This window comes from Cercospora beticola, chromosome 3 (assembly GCF_033473495.1).
Source record: "Cercospora beticola chromosome 3, complete sequence".
Lineage (NCBI taxonomy): Eukaryota > Fungi > Ascomycota > Dothideomycetes > Mycosphaerellales > Mycosphaerellaceae > Cercospora > Cercospora beticola.
The window spans coordinates 4,130,325-4,144,868 of record NC_088937.1 but is presented as its reverse complement, the minus strand read 5'-3'; the positions used below and the strand labels follow the sequence as shown (position 1 = coordinate 4,144,868).

General features: G+C 53.5%; 8 protein-coding genes across 8 annotated transcripts; 5 read left to right on the top strand and 3 right to left on the bottom strand.

Moving 5' to 3' along the window:
• Nucleotides 1-864: 864 nt before the first annotated feature.
• RHO25_005609 (uncharacterized protein) lies at nucleotides 865-2,227 on the top strand (the record flags this gene model as incomplete). The annotated part of the gene is made up of 2 exons (XM_023596497.1): nucleotides 865-1,540; nucleotides 1,608-2,227. 2 exons carry the CDS (start codon nucleotides 865-867, stop codon nucleotides 2,225-2,227), a joined length of 1,296 nt encoding a protein of 431 aa, XP_023456705.1.
• Nucleotides 2,228-2,764: 537 nt separating this feature from the next.
• Nucleotides 2,765-5,714, bottom strand: RHO25_005608 (uncharacterized protein; the record flags this gene model as incomplete). The annotated part of the gene is made up of 3 exons (XM_023596496.2): nucleotides 2,765-3,552; nucleotides 3,613-5,380; nucleotides 5,436-5,714. The coding sequence occupies 3 exons, from the start codon at nucleotides 5,712-5,714 to the stop codon at nucleotides 2,765-2,767; spliced, it is 2,835 nt and encodes a 944-aa protein (XP_023456704.1).
• Nucleotides 5,715-6,120: 406 nt separating this feature from the next.
• Nucleotides 6,121-7,086, top strand: RHO25_005607 (uncharacterized protein; the record flags this gene model as incomplete). The annotated part of the gene is made up of 1 exon (XM_023596495.1): nucleotides 6,121-7,086. One exon carries the CDS (start codon nucleotides 6,121-6,123, stop codon nucleotides 7,084-7,086), a length of 966 nt encoding a protein of 321 aa, XP_023456654.1.
• A 214-nt stretch (nucleotides 7,087-7,300) lies between these two features.
• Nucleotides 7,301-7,949, top strand: RHO25_005606 (uncharacterized protein; the record flags this gene model as incomplete). The annotated part of the gene is made up of 2 exons (XM_023596494.2): nucleotides 7,301-7,343; nucleotides 7,396-7,949. 2 exons carry the CDS (start codon nucleotides 7,301-7,303, stop codon nucleotides 7,947-7,949), a joined length of 597 nt encoding a protein of 198 aa, XP_023456653.1.
• A 174-nt stretch (nucleotides 7,950-8,123) lies between these two features.
• Nucleotides 8,124-9,035, bottom strand: RHO25_005605 (uncharacterized protein; the record flags this gene model as incomplete). Its single annotated transcript, XM_023596493.1, has 1 exon — nucleotides 8,124-9,035. One exon carries the CDS (start codon nucleotides 9,033-9,035, stop codon nucleotides 8,124-8,126), a length of 912 nt encoding a protein of 303 aa, XP_023456652.1.
• Nucleotides 9,036-10,760: 1,725 nt separating this feature from the next.
• RHO25_005604 (uncharacterized protein) lies at nucleotides 10,761-12,802 on the top strand (the record flags this gene model as incomplete). The annotated part of the gene is made up of 3 exons (XM_023596492.2): nucleotides 10,761-10,959; nucleotides 11,007-12,617; nucleotides 12,705-12,802. 3 exons carry the CDS (start codon nucleotides 10,761-10,763, stop codon nucleotides 12,800-12,802), a joined length of 1,908 nt encoding a protein of 635 aa, XP_023457484.2.
• A 180-nt stretch (nucleotides 12,803-12,982) lies between these two features.
• RHO25_005603 (uncharacterized protein) lies at nucleotides 12,983-13,300 on the top strand (the record flags this gene model as incomplete). Its single annotated transcript, XM_065602675.1, has 1 exon — nucleotides 12,983-13,300. One exon carries the CDS (start codon nucleotides 12,983-12,985, stop codon nucleotides 13,298-13,300), a length of 318 nt encoding a protein of 105 aa, XP_065458747.1.
• Nucleotides 13,301-13,396: 96 nt separating this feature from the next.
• RHO25_005602 (uncharacterized protein) lies at nucleotides 13,397-14,454 on the bottom strand (the record flags this gene model as incomplete). Its single annotated transcript, XM_023596491.1, has 3 exons — nucleotides 13,397-14,243; nucleotides 14,300-14,379; nucleotides 14,440-14,454. 3 exons carry the CDS (start codon nucleotides 14,452-14,454, stop codon nucleotides 13,397-13,399), a joined length of 942 nt encoding a protein of 313 aa, XP_023457485.1.
• Nucleotides 14,455-14,544: the final 90 nt, after the last annotated feature.

The window sequence follows — 14,544 nt, the reverse complement described above, 5'->3', positions numbered from 1 at the left end:
GTGCCTCCATCTTGATTCTGCTGTCCGCCTGCCACGGCGCGTACAGCAATATCCCAGGCAGCCATGGAAGCTGTTGCTGCTCCCGTGTGGTGGCGGAGGGATGTTTGGATTGTGCTATCGCATGGTCGAGTATGATCAAAGCTCCCACACTGCTGCCTCGAGAGGGTGCAGGTGTCGATGAGTAGAGCTCTGGTGTGGTGCTACGGCGGAAGTGATCATCTGCCCATCACCGGCAGAGACACAGAGTTCTGGGTGCAGCATCGCAGGGTCCACTTCTGGCACGCGCCTGTCTCGGCGGCGATGATGCACGACTGCGGCGGGAGTGCCCATTCCCTTCCCGCCCTCTCCTCTTCCATCTTCATCACCACCACTACGTCCATGACATCTGCTTCGATTCGCAGCTGTTCATTGCCGCCTCAAACATCGCCTCTGCCGTTGCTATAGCGAACGCGTCCCTCGGACACCTGCAGCGCCGTGCCTGTCAGTGAGCGCGCCGAACTGGGAATTCTGCCCACTCCTCCGCCTCCTCCGACATGGACATCCCCGGCCGTCGAGTGAAAGCTTCACGGTCAGGCGAATAGCATTCCGCTGTGCACCACACTCAACTTTGACGTGTGTTGACACTCGATCCGCCAGAGCCAGGTTGGCACTGACGACGTGCACTCTTTGTTTACTACTGCTTGAGCTTACAAGAGGGCGCAACCACATACTGAATATGCAGCTCACCATCGTCCATGATCCTCATATCTGACCGCATGACATTGCTCACAATTGTTCTACAGACGTCTCTTCCATTTCCTGCCAACAGAACATCTCATTTTCTCACAGTCTCGACGACCAAAATCATTACAACACAACACAATCATGGTGAAACGCAGGGCGGGATCACCGGACATTGATCGCGCTCAGAAACGCAAATCGCTGGCTGCCCTTGCCATGAAAGCGTCGAGCAGCTCACTCCGCTACGAACAGCAAGGCTCCTTCTTGGATATCTTCACTGCTTCCGGACGCCTCAAACGCAACAGCACTCTCAGCCTTCGATCTTCCTCACGACCACTACTGAAACAAGCACCCATAGAGCCTGGCCTGACACTCGCCGGCCGCAGCCTACAGACCCACGTAGACCACGATGTCGCTTCCATCAAAGAGCTGCTCTTATTTCCTACTTCACTTGCCATCATGAAAAGCAGCTGGATTTTCCGCTTCACAGTCAACTGCACGCCACAATTGGGCCCACCTCTACCTAGACATGTTGAGGACATGCTTTATGAGAAATACTTGGGACCTCGTATGAACCCGCGCCCAGAAGCGTTGCCATACATTCATCTCGGTTCAACTGCTCTGGGCTTTCGCCTCAACTTTTATCTTGTCCTGCCGTACGCATCTCACGCCCCAGGACATTCGGGCACAGGCAACATGTGCTATACAGAATTACAAGCTGTGTACGATCTCTGCATCCGCCCCGCACTGGAGACAGCCTATCCTAAGCGTGGACGCTGGCCGTCTTGGATCGAGGCGAAGAACGAGTCACACCTCAAACGTAAGCATTGTTCGTTCCTCTTCTCGTCATCGACGTATGCATATTGAGTCTGACCCAGCATTCACAGCCCTGAAATCACGCCGCAAGTCTACCCGATCCGAAGCACAAGAGGAACGCATGCACTGTGGGGGACTTCAAACGTTCTGGGATGCCATCGAAGTCTTTTGCGAACATCAAGCTATCGCTCATATCATGCGTGGCAAACATCTCGTCGCCTACGGTGATGTCGACGTACACGACTGGCAGTCCGACTGGCAGCCCACTTGGGCTCAATTCTCTCAGCTTTGGAACGATGCCATCAACCCAGTACATGTCGGCCCAGGGACCAAACTCAACTTGGAAATGCAACTCGGCTTTGACGAATTGGACATCTTGAAGGATTTCCCCGAAATTCCCAGCAGACCTCGAACACCCAGTGCGAGAAGCTCCCTGTCTTGCGATAGATTGCCTCGCGTTCCGATGACTCCGACTGGTCCGAGGAACTGCATGTCTGTTGCTGATCTGTATTCTCCTCCCATGACAGCTCCTCCAAGAGTCCCTTTGCCGCCTGTACCGACCTTGATGAGGGCGGAGAGTAGTATCTCTCTGCCAAAGAGAGTGAGCACTAGGCGAGTGAGCAGTCGGCATTCGATCAGGTGCGTGGATCCGAGTTTGACGGATCTGAGTGAGATGAATGAAGGGGAGTGAGGGGTGCGTTCTTCAGTTTTGATTTGGAAGTGACATCATTGATTGCAATATGGCGTTGTGGAAGGTATCGCTGAGAAGCATGCCGTGGGTGCGAGACCGAGTTTTCGTATAGTTTGGCTCTGTTGTCGCGAAGGATCTCGACTGCTCTTGCGAGCAGCTTTTTATTGTCTATAAGTGCGTGCTTATACTATTACAGACAGAAGGAATCGAACAATGGGATTTTGCACTGTCGCAAGACTTTCACGGCGACCGTTCTTCTTGAAGCTTCGACTCGACATGAAAATAACCGTGGCTACCTCTGAATGCAACTACCTCTGAGTGCAACCACAGGTCGCTACGCCAGTCGGCAAAGCTTTTCATGGATTGAGAGCCAATCCAGTTAGGCACTTGCACTCTGAGGTCGTTGCATTCAGAGGTATCCACGATCAAAGCACACTTCACCGATCGTTGAAGAGTAAATTGTTGTGAGACAATCATTGACATAAAATCAACTTTCAAGAGTTCTTACAAAGAAGCTTTGAACACTGACTTTCCCGCTCACCTCACGCGAGCTCCCTGCGCAGCAGCTCTCATCGCCGCTTGACTTGCCAGACGATCTTGATGTGCTCGTTCCATAGCCTCTGCAGCAGCCGTGATCGTAGGGTTGATCATCAACTGTGGCTCATCCTCCGTCGCCTGCTCAAGATCTCTCCCGCTGTCAGTCTTTCTCAAGAACTCCCGTACTCGTCCCACGTCGGATTCACCCAGCGTTCCTCTCTCGCTTTCCACAGCGGCGACAAGGGCAGGGAGAGCTTCGTCCAGCTTCTCTTCCGGTACACCAGTGCACAAGGCCACGACTTTCCGATACAAGCCTTCCAGTTCCGTCGACTTGGCACGTAACTGCTCGGCTTGCGCTTGCAACTTGCTGTTAGATTTCTGATAAGCGGAAAGTCGAGCCTTGATGAGGTTTGGTGTCGGAAGACTCGATGTGATGAGTTGACGTTGATGGGCATCCATGCGTGTGCTGTTAAGGTTGTCGTTAAGATCCGTAAGCCAGTCGGGTTCCAGATCAATCTGTTCTGTGGGCGACTGTGACTTTCTTCGATTCTGCATCTTCTTGTTGGCAGACTTCTTCTTCTCAATTTCCCGCTGCAGGTTAGCGATCTTCGCTTTCCGCTCCGCTCTCAGTCGCGCTCGCTCTTTCATTTCCTGCAACTTCTCTAGATCGGCCTTTTGCATGGCACTGAGCTCACGAATTTGCTCGTTCATTCGATCAATCGCTTCCGTCTTGGAACGCAAAAGCTCTTTGTGAGAGGCAAGATTTTGCGTAAGCATGGATGTCATAGCTGTAGTCTGGTGTCAGTTAGGCTCAGTTCTTCATGAAGCATAGATGGGTGGATACACACAAGCAATGACCTCTTGACCCAAGTCCTCCGCTTGGCTCGCTGTCGCGCCACCACCAGTATCTCCGTCCGTGTTCGCAGATGTCATTCCTGGATATGGTGCCGGACCCGATTGTGAGCTGGCGAGGCCGGCGCCGCTGACAAAGCGTGGTTGCTCGCCTGGCTCGAGTCCCACGCCAAAATCTTTGGCAGAAACGCCCTTTCTATTGGGAAGGCTAGGGTCAGCATGAATCTCCAGCAGTTGCTGAATGATACTACGATTGCCAATTCGAGCCACCAAATTGAGCGCAGTATTGCCAGCCTTATCCTGCGCATTGACAATCTGCGAGAGGAAGCGAACAAGACTGATAGGGCCGCGCAATTGGTCTGATGGTCGCTCTGTATCCTGACTGGAATTGTCGCCATTAGTTGCCTGATCAGCGTGTGCTGCCGCCGCTGCTGCCACGCTTGGTGGGTTTTGAGAACCTCCTGCAGCGTCTGACTTGGTTCCAATTCGGACAAGAAATTCCAGTAGTGCCTCAAGATAGTATTTGCTGCTCGGACCACGGCCTTTTATGCCTGAAGAAACAGCAATATGGTGGAGAATGGTTCGGCCTTGCAGGTCACGAACCTCAATCAAGGGACCAAGAAGCTCGAGCAACTCTGGAAAGCACGAATGTTCCCAGGAGTTGTTCACCAACACTGCACTTATCAGTGGCGACTGTCCTGCAGCGTTGCCGCGCCATATGCTAGCACCTTTTTGAATCAGGAGCTTCAGCAGGGGCACCTTTGCCAAAGTTGCTGCCCAGTGGAGAGCATTGTTGGCGGAAGCGTCAAGTGGCATGTTGAGGTCATCATTCGATAACTGGGTCAGGGCCGGATGTGACGCGTAGTCCATACGACCTTGCTCGGCGAACAGATCCAGAATCAGGTTCATCTTCTCTTGTTCATGCTCTGTGGTAGGGCTGGGCAAAGGTGCCAGCGCCACTGGATCACCATGCGAGTTGACAGAGTCTTGCATCAGTTTCTGCTCATAAAAGCTCATGTTCGGCTCTGTTGGAGTGGTAGAGCGAATAGAGGTATCGTAGGGTAAGTTTGGTGGGCCCATATCTTGAGTCTGGCTGTCAGGTCGCATGCGTTTCCTCGGCGGCTCGCCATTCGGTTGAGTACTGTATCCAGAATCGAGCTTGCCGTCGACATCAGAAGCCACGCTTTGTTGACTATTCGATGGTTCTCGTTGCGATTGCCGCATGTTTGAGGGCCGAGGAGTGTTGCTCGTCCTCGGCGCAGGAGAATTGAGTCGCGCGGCTTTGTTCATCGCAGCCAATGCCACACTTGTTGTGGGTGAGATGTTGGAAAAGAAAGTGCCATTCGCGCCGGGGACGCCATTAGGTCTCGGATCCAAGCTGGAGTTCGCGTAGAACTTCTTCCGCTGTGCAGCCATCGCTTGTTCTTTGGTTGGTGTCTCCTGTGCGCCTTGACCTTGCGACCCATCGGCAGCCACATCGTAATCTAGCAGCGGGCGGAGAATGTCCTCGACTCCATATTGGCGACAGAACTCGCGGCCTCGGCGATAGCTGATCCACGTGCCTTGGTACTTGCCGTAGCCACCCTGCACCTTTTCATGCTCGCCAGTGAGGATCTCCTTCTCAAGGACCTTGGTGCGCTTTCCTTTGTCAACTCCTGCGACTTTGAGGATTTGTGTCGCATTCAACCAGCCGTCACTACGGCGGCGCATGACAGCAACGCCGCCGACCTCCATTTCGTACACGGACACATTAGAATATACGGCCTGTCCCCGCAAGTGTTAGTGAAAGACATGACAGTCGCGCTGACGTCTCACATACGGTATATATTTGCGGTTTCTCATTGTACTGGCGCATGGCGCTCATGGCTCCCTCGCCGAAGCTCCGCGCATAGCCTGGGTTGCTCACAGGTCCATTGGGAAAGCTTTGCGCATAACTCGCCGGCGCAGGCTGCGACGCGCTCTGATGTTGCTGCTGGTTGCCGTCGAAGCTTACGTTGTAGCCATGGTTTGCGCCATATGCGCCGTGGCCGTTGGGCTGACTGCTTGACTGCTGCGGCGATTGCTGCGACATGTGGAAGGACTGGTGGGGAGTGGGCATGGCGGCGGCGGCGGTGGGTGGGCACCCATGCAAGGGTGGAATGCGGTGGGCGGGACGTGTCTCGCAGGCGCACCCTCGGGCTACTCTTCGCAGCAGTAGTATGCGCAGCGTGGGAACGTGAGAGCGCGCGACGTGTGCGGTGTGCGTGCAGAAAGCGCGTGTCTTTGGCGAAGCAGTCGCGTCACCCAGCGCCAAGCTCCCGGGAGCTCGGCAAAGCGGACCAGGTCGTGGAGCTCCTCGCGTCGTTCACACTCTCACTTGTAATGGCGATGATATGAGTTTCTGTCTGGCGCGAGGACAAACTCGTGCAGCATGTGTTTCCTTTCGAGGGCAGCACATCGCCAACTATGCGACGCTCCAGACACCGTCCGCTCAAGCGCAGAGCGTGGTGAAAAGAGCAGGGAGCATGCAATTTGGCTTTGGCCCAAATTCGCGAGCCAGTATTGAGTACAGAAGTCTCCTTCGAGCGATACTCCGAGAGGCATCCTACTTGCCAGATCCCAATGCTCGCACCTTCTTCAAGGCAAAGGCCCTTGAACACAGCAAAAAACGAGCCTTTCGTGTCTGGGATCGACGCAACGATCCAAATTACGCCGAACGCGAGGCAGGCCTGCTACAGCTCGATCGTAAGAAACTCCGGATGCTGCAGGATGCAAATGCTGGAGAACGCAAATCACTGCTCCAGGTGCTCAGCCATACGTACGGGAGGACTGGCTATCGAAGACACGAGCTATTGCAGCCACTCATGGCCACCGCCGGGAGAGAGAATTTGATTCAAGCTATGAAAGAGAAGACAGCGCGGACTATCGCTCTCTATGCTCTTGCCGAATCGCAACAGCTGAATCAACCGCCCGCGCTCACCCGCAGAAATCCAAAGAGCCTCAAGCCGAGCGTCCCTGCCACCAATGCGAGAGGGCTCCCAATGCCTCAGAAGCGTGTGCACAATCTGCATCGCAAATGGTATGCCGACCTACTCGACCGCATTTTGCCACCATTGCCAACCAAGGACTGGGAACAGCTTCGAGATTGGGCACGGGGCAAGAATATGCCCCAGATCCATGTTCCCCGACGCAGCAACCCACAGACACGACCCTTTGCACATTTTGGGAAGTACACCGCATTGGAAGCCATTGTGATCCAAGGACGCATCGACAAAGAAGTGTACGGCAATCGCAAAACGCATCAGATCACGGAGCGCTTCATGCAACGGCTTTGGGCGGACGTCTTTTCCACTTGCCCCTACATGATCCACGACACTTCCACGAACAAGTGGCGGGTGATATGGGGCCATCAGAACCTCGCTCAGTCCATGTTGGCAGCCGCCAACGAAGTTGCCGACGAACTCAGCATGCACGACCTCGTTGGAGGATGACCAACAACACACATTGGAGAAATGGGCACCATATCGCGCCTACATGAGTCCTTCACATCTGGGCCGGATATAGCCGCGAAGTGGATACAGACCCTGGACTGTGCAACACGGCCCCCACCCGAAGGGCGTCAAGTTGTGCAAGTTCATACCACTTCTGGACTAAAACAAGACTGAGGGCTTCGACCTGGAGCTCAGCATCGCCGTAAGCGCCACGATGAGTGGACAACAACCTTCGATCGCTCACGCGACGCGTGAAGGTTGGACTTTCATTTGGCTGCTCTCAGATAGCTTCAACTGACCAGACTGCAGATGTCCCAGAGATTCTTGCCATGATCAAAGAGCTCGCCGACTACGAGAAAGCAGCCAGCAAAGTCGAAGCCACAGAGGAATCCCTCGCTCGTACCCTCACTTTCGCTCCTTCAGCACCCGGCTCGCAGGCATCAACTCAGCACACGAACCCAGGCTACGCCAAAACTCTCATCCTCCGACATCCTGCCACCCTGTCTGAAGCCGACAAGAACGCTGGACTCAATCCTGGTGCAGTCGCCGGCATGGCAATGTACTTCAACAACTATAGCACTTGGCGAAGCAAGCCGGGGATTTATTTGGAGGACTTGTTCGTGCGGCCGCAGTACAGAAAGAGAGGATACGGGAAGCTGTTGATACGCGCGTTGGCGCAGGAGGTGCTCAAGATCGATGGCGGAAGATTGGAATGGAGCTGTTTGAAGTGGAACGAGCCTAGTCTGGAATTCTACAAGAGCTTGGGTGCCGTACAAATGACGGACTGGGTCCAGCTGCGAGTTGATGGGGAGAGTTTGAGAGATTTGGCTCTGGGCGACAGCGGCAATGAGGCTCATGCATAGACTGCTGAAAAGCAGTCAACTCCGACCAAAGAAATCTCCCAGGTTTGTTGAGGCCATGTCTCTCAGTAGTAGTATCTCAAAACCTCATAATCATCAGGGACATCTGCTATGCTTTTGTGTCGTATCGAATCGTATGTATCTCATGCTCTCATTTCCCGTTTCCACCTTGCCTCCTCAAGGCACAAATACCAACCTCTCCGGCCCACAATGCTCCCATTCCTGCTCTACATCCTCAAACTTCGCAACTTTAATCGGCTGTTCTTGAACATGTCTCATTGCAGCTAGCAAATCCGGCAACGTTTTCATAAAAGATTGCATCGACCATGATCCTGGGCCGGACCCTCGTATTGTGATATCTTTCGATCTCAAGACGTGACCAGGAAGTGAAATTTCCGTTGTCGACAGCGCTCCAATATGCACGTATTGTACAGGTTTTGGAGTTTGAAGTGATTCGAAGAGATGTGTTGCGAGAGGTCCGTAGACGTAGTCTAGTACTACGTCGACATCGTCGAGGTTGCTGAAGTCTGTTTGTTCCGGCTCGCAGGCGATTGTGATGGTTTGGTCCAAGTCGAGTTTTTCTAGTGCTGCTGTATTTCGTGCTGCTCCGATGACTTTCTTTGCTCCGAGGGCGCGGGCGAGTGATATTGCGACTCTTCCGCTAGCTGATGTTGGGCCGAGGATGAGGACGGTGAAGTCTGGTGGTAAATTTGATGTTCTCCCTTTGAAGGCCATCCAGGAGGACATAGCGGGGTTGAGGGCTCCGGCTATCTGTCGTGCGCACACGTCTTCTGGGACTGGAAATATTGAGGATTTTGAGACATTGATATAGTCTGATATTGTGCCAGTCGCGAAGGTGAGGAAGTAGACTCGCTTTCCGTCTTCTGTCGTCCCTACGCCGTCGATGCCGGGGATGTGAGGAAGGTGCTCGGCGGAGTAGTGCTTTCCGCTTGCTCTTGATCGTACCACTCGATGAACGCCGGTCGCTTCGACTTTGACGCGGACTTCATCTGGTGAAGGAGCTGGCAAATCGGGCACGTCTATCAGCCGCGGTATTGAGCCCCATTCTGTTATTTGTGCCTGTCGCATTGTGATGAGTATTCGGTGTTCTGTTCTGGCAAGTCGGAGATGTCGCAGGACGAGGGAAATGCTGAACTTGTGCCAGGTTCTTCAGTGCTCAGACCGCAAGTCTTTAAGGCGTGCAGCTCGTCTAAGAAGTGACTACTGATTCATGACAACGTGTCAGAACAGCCGGGTAAATGGTCTTGCTCAGCACGAAACAATCAACAATTTCGCGTCCGCGGTCACTGACAATTTCGGGCGCGAAACATGCGTTCAAACAGCCGACGAATCAGAAGGTGTGGATCTGGCCCAACTGGACACAGCTCCGCGACGCTGGAAGCAAAGCGCTGTGTTGCGCAATTTATAGCAGCTTACGACAGATGGATCCTACGGGCAAGACGCGGCAAGGTGTTATAGGGCTGCGTCCTTTTCGCTCGTAGAGTTCAAAGTGCCATCTAGACTTCGCTCGAGGTTGCCTTCATTATTGCATGGGCTTCCGCCACAAGCGCGTGGCATACATCGCGTGATAGTGTGATGGATCGCTGATTGGCACCAACCTGCCGTGGATCCAGATGCTGGAAGCCTGATGTACTTAAGCACAGAATCTCGCGTGGCACTGAACGAGGGCTGCGGATAAGCTCCAGTGGTCCAAGTCGTCCGCCAAGCCAGGCTGTGCGAAGCTCCCACCTCCTACAATAGCCGTTCTATGCGGAGACGGGTCTTTGCTGTCAAACGCGACCAGATTACGGGTCCGATGGTGAAGACGAAGGATGTGCAGCCAGATGCGCCTGTCCTAAAGGGGAAGTAACACTCGCCTTGGCAACTTCAACAAGTGTTTGTGATGAAATAGTGAGAGGCTTCGAGATCCGGCTGGCTTCATGGACTCCATCTGGATGACTACCGTCGCATTGTATCCTCTGCGTCTCCAGCGCTTCACAGGCGCATGCCTGCACGACTGAGCTGGTGCTGGTACCGATTGTCGCGGGTGTCAGAGGTTGCGTAAGGGCCTTGTGGACACGAGTTCTACATCCACGCGGGCGTGATGGAGGTATTTATATGGAAGTCTTGGGATGAGCAGCTGTTTGGGAGTGACGGTTGAGCGATCAACAACTCGTATACCTCGTTTAACGGAGGCAGGAAGTAGGTCCGAGCCATCCCTGCGGCCATGAGTAGCACAACATAAGAACCCGGTCCGCTCTTCAACTTCACCTGTGACTTTTCACCTCCCCAATCTTCGCTCGCGTGTTCAAGCTAGGTCTCTGCGGTCAAGCCAGCAAAGTCCACCCAAGTGTCGTGCTCAACATGCGCACTGCTATTCACGCTTTCACCAGCACGGCCCTCGCCGCACAGCCGAAGAGATGGCGAGCAGGCCAGAACGCGCCGTCTCATTGCGCTCACGATGAGCTGCGAGGATGCTTGTGTGCTCCCTCCTTATACGCGAATATGACCAGAATGGATCCTTCAAAAACGAAGAGATCTGCGTGCGGCGTGCGACCGTACTGTGGCACAGGCCTGCCGCCTCTCTGTGAAAACTAGGTTTCTTCCAGCGCCTGCCTCGGCGATTCAACTTCCTCTGCTTGGCGTGCTAGATCCAGGACCTGGTCAGCACATCTCCTGAGGAATTGCTGCTTTCGCACCATTTGTACATCATCTCTGCACTGACTTACTGACTATGCTCATCTAGAAATTTCATAAGCGATGGGGGTCTCAAAGTTGCTGGGCGTTGCTGCAAGCATCGCGATAGCTTTCGCCATGCAGAATGCCGAGCACGTGGCGCCTGAGACAATGAGGAACAGTCTGTCCAAGAAGCAGGATGCCGCGCCACTCAAGATGATGCTTGTCGGTGATAGCATCACCCATGGTTTCGAAGCAGATACCACCTGGAGATTCCGACTCTGGGAATGGCTCAAGTCGACCAACACACCTTTCAATTTCGTTGGCCCTTACACTGGTAAGCGCGATACCTCCAGCGCCGTCGACAAATCACTGACATTTCAGGTGTCTGCGCGCCCATGCCTAACCATCCTCCACAGCCACCACGACTGATGGAGCTTCCGGCGCAGGGGCTAGAGGTTCTTGACGAGTTCCCTAGAATTGAATGGGGCTATGCCAAGGAAGTCCCGTCCGACTTTGACGCACACCACTTCGCGACTTCTGGCGAGAAGGCCGAGCGGGTCCAGGGTCTTATACTGGCCCGCGTCGAGGAGTTCGAACCGGAAATGCTTCTCATTCTACTGGGCTTCAACGACTTGTCATGGGGCGGTGCCAGGCCCGAAGAACTGCTCGAGAGGATCAAGACTATTGTGGACAAGGCACGCGCCAACAGAGCTAACACGAAGTTCATCATCGGCAACGTAGTTCACGAGCAACTGGCCGATGCAGACCTCGAAGCACGGACATCAGCATACAACGAACTTCTCAATGCTACATATTCATCCTGGAGCACGGTAGACTCACCAGTGCATTACGCGGACGTTGCCGGAGTGTACACTTGTGGCCCCAACCGCAACTGCACCTCGACGGTCGATGGACTTCATCCGAACGACCTTGGAGCGTATCAAATCGCGCATGCGTTTTCACAAGCTTTCATCGACCACTACGCCATCGGCCAGCAGCCTGTTCAGATTCCCGATACGTGGACGGATCGTGCTGTCGATCCACCAACTAACATCAAAGCCTTTGGAAGCTCGATGGGTATCACTGTCACTTGGGACAGACCGTTTGGCATCCCAGACTTCAACGTACGACGACGCAGCGGCGACGAGGATTGGATCACCGAATACGGAGTTGGCATGAACCGGTCAGATACCATTCTTCCGCATGCTGGTATTCAATACGAATATCAGGTCCGATCCTGCTTAGGACAGCGTTGCGGGGAGTGGTCGAGTGAATCTGTCACCGCCGTATCGGATAGAAGAACTGGGCCACCTCCTAGGAACGTGCGCACCAAACCAACTGCTTTGGGTTTCGAAGTGAGCTGGTCACCTCCGAAAGATGCGGATGAATGGAACATCACCCAGTATGATGTGGCGTATGCAAACAGAATGCGAAACAATCTTCAACTGCATGCCGGAACTCGGAAACAGTCTGCCAAGCTCGAAGGGCTGGAGTCTGGGCAATACAGCATCATTGGCTTTATTTTGGACGTGTCTGTTTCTATCTGGACAGACCCCGAGGGAGGCAGTCTATTCACATTCGGCCGGCCGGTGAGGCCTGGCACGACTCAAGCGCCGCAGGCACCATCGCAGCTACGGTCAGAGATCGTGAATGAGACTGCCGTGCATCTCACATGGGAGGCTGATGACCACTGGGCTGGATTTCTAGCTTATGTCGACCATCACTCTGATGATATTGTCATCTATGACCGAAGCACAGTCGTGGCTATCGACTCCACTGTTGCTACACAAATACCGGAAATCTGCATATCTGCCATCAATGGCGACCTAGAGTCCAAACGGTCTTGTCTGTTTGAAAAGCCAAAATCGAAATGGAGCTGGCGAGCCGATGGCCCTACTGCTATCATCGTATACGTCATCTTGGCTTGCTGTCTCGCAACGGCGCTGGTGTTGGCTATGCGATTCAGAAAGAACCTTAAGGGCAGGATGCGAGGTACGTACACAAAAGTACCAACAGGGTAGCACGCTCCGGGCTGCAGGAAATTGGACAAAGAAATACGCTTACTTGGCGCCATTGAAGGTCGTGGAATGCGGGATCTCGAACAAAGAAGCCTTGACAGCGGCAGCCAAACTAAAGGCGGCGAAGTGGTGTCCATTGTTGCCACAACGAAAGCATGAACGATGCAATAGACCTGGCGGGTTTGTGGACACTAACGTCTACTTTGTAAGCATCCCGTCTGTGTCCAAATGGCTGAGAGGAGTCCATACGAGCCGCGTGAGGCATTGGTCACGTCACAGTACAGCTACTCCACGGCCAGGAATGATCAGCACGAATCGTCCATCGACAGATCAGTGAACATGGATCAGCAATTGCAGAGTGAGATGCATCTAGGCTATTCAGAAGTCCATCCTGAGTCTCGTATCGATGATAGATACGTTCCGCCGCACCGGCACCATGATGAGTTGGCCAGCACGCCCGTCCAACAAGAGAGCGCTTGGGAGCGTATTGGACGCAATCGACAAGCTGCTGTGCTCGCAGCAGAAGAACTGGAGAAGGACGGAGTACATGGCCAAGCAGATCACCAATCAAAAGAGCACGATGCAGCTGGCGGCGACAACACTAAGAAGAAGCATAATCTGGGAAAACGACTTCGAGGTCTTTTCTGCATCAATTGAGACTTCAAGCATGAATGAAACATCATGCCCCGGCCTGTTTCGTTTAAAGATCCAGAGATAACGATTTCCATTCCCAACTCGACCAAGTTCGAGCTCCTATTCCGGCTTCTGACCAATAGTTACAATAAACCTATAATACTTCTGAACATCTGAAAGATAAAATGCTCTGGTGTCCTCGATCATGGCGCTGGCTTCAGCGTCGTCTAGCACACCTCGCATATTCATCCGCGTAATTATGCTTGTCACAACATCCACCTGATCCCGAGCGAGGGTGCCATCCGCAATATCGCTCAATTCCGCTCGGAGCTCTGGGCTTGCACCAGCAATATCGATTGGCCATAAATACTCATGAGTTTGTACGTTGATGAAACCGACTTCCCGCATCCAGTCTGCTGCCAAGTCGCCGGGTCGCATTACCGCGCCGGTCTTTTCTGAGTAGAGATCCTCTATTTTTTCTATTACGTCCATCTGAGATGCTTTGGAGCCATCCCTGAGAACTGTTGGTCTACCGAGCTCGTGCATTTCGATCCAGCCTCCGGGTTTGAGGAGATGAAATTCTCGTTTGAGGAAACCTGGAGCGTCTGGAACTGTATTCACGCAAAGTCTTTCGAAGCATAGGTCGAAGACATTCTCGTGCTCGGTCAAGCTGGCGTCGCTATTAAGAGGTTTCCATTCTGCTGGGGATTGGGTCACGATGTTTCCTTGCAGGAATCGCACGTTGGGAGGATATTCTCGGATTTGTGGGACGGGAGTGAGGTCTACGCCGTAGACTTGGGCATTTGGGAATTTGTCCGCCAAGGTCTTGGTCACATAGCCTGTACCGCAGCCGATATCGAGCAGGCGTTGCGTCTTGTTTGGGTCAAGCGGTGCATGAGGAATTTTGTGGTTCATGAGTGCGGACAAGACTCTTGACTGTCGTTCGAGACGAGCGTGTTCCGCGGAGCTACAGAACGCCTCAGCTCGATCGCATTTGCGAAAGTGTCCAGTGAGGAAGCGTACTCATTTGGCAGCATATACGGCGCCTCGGAATCTTGATGGAAACTTCGTTGGCCTCCGCCAACCTTGACACCGGTTTGTTCCTGACAACGGTCAGTGAACGGGATTATCTAGAAATCAGCGCTTCAAGAGTTGTCACCTACTGCAGTGGCTGCCATGTTTGGAGGTTTTCTGGGCCGATACCACAAGACTTGTAAACTGGGATACAATTTAGCTTCCTGCGGTTTCGTTGGACCGCGCCGTATACA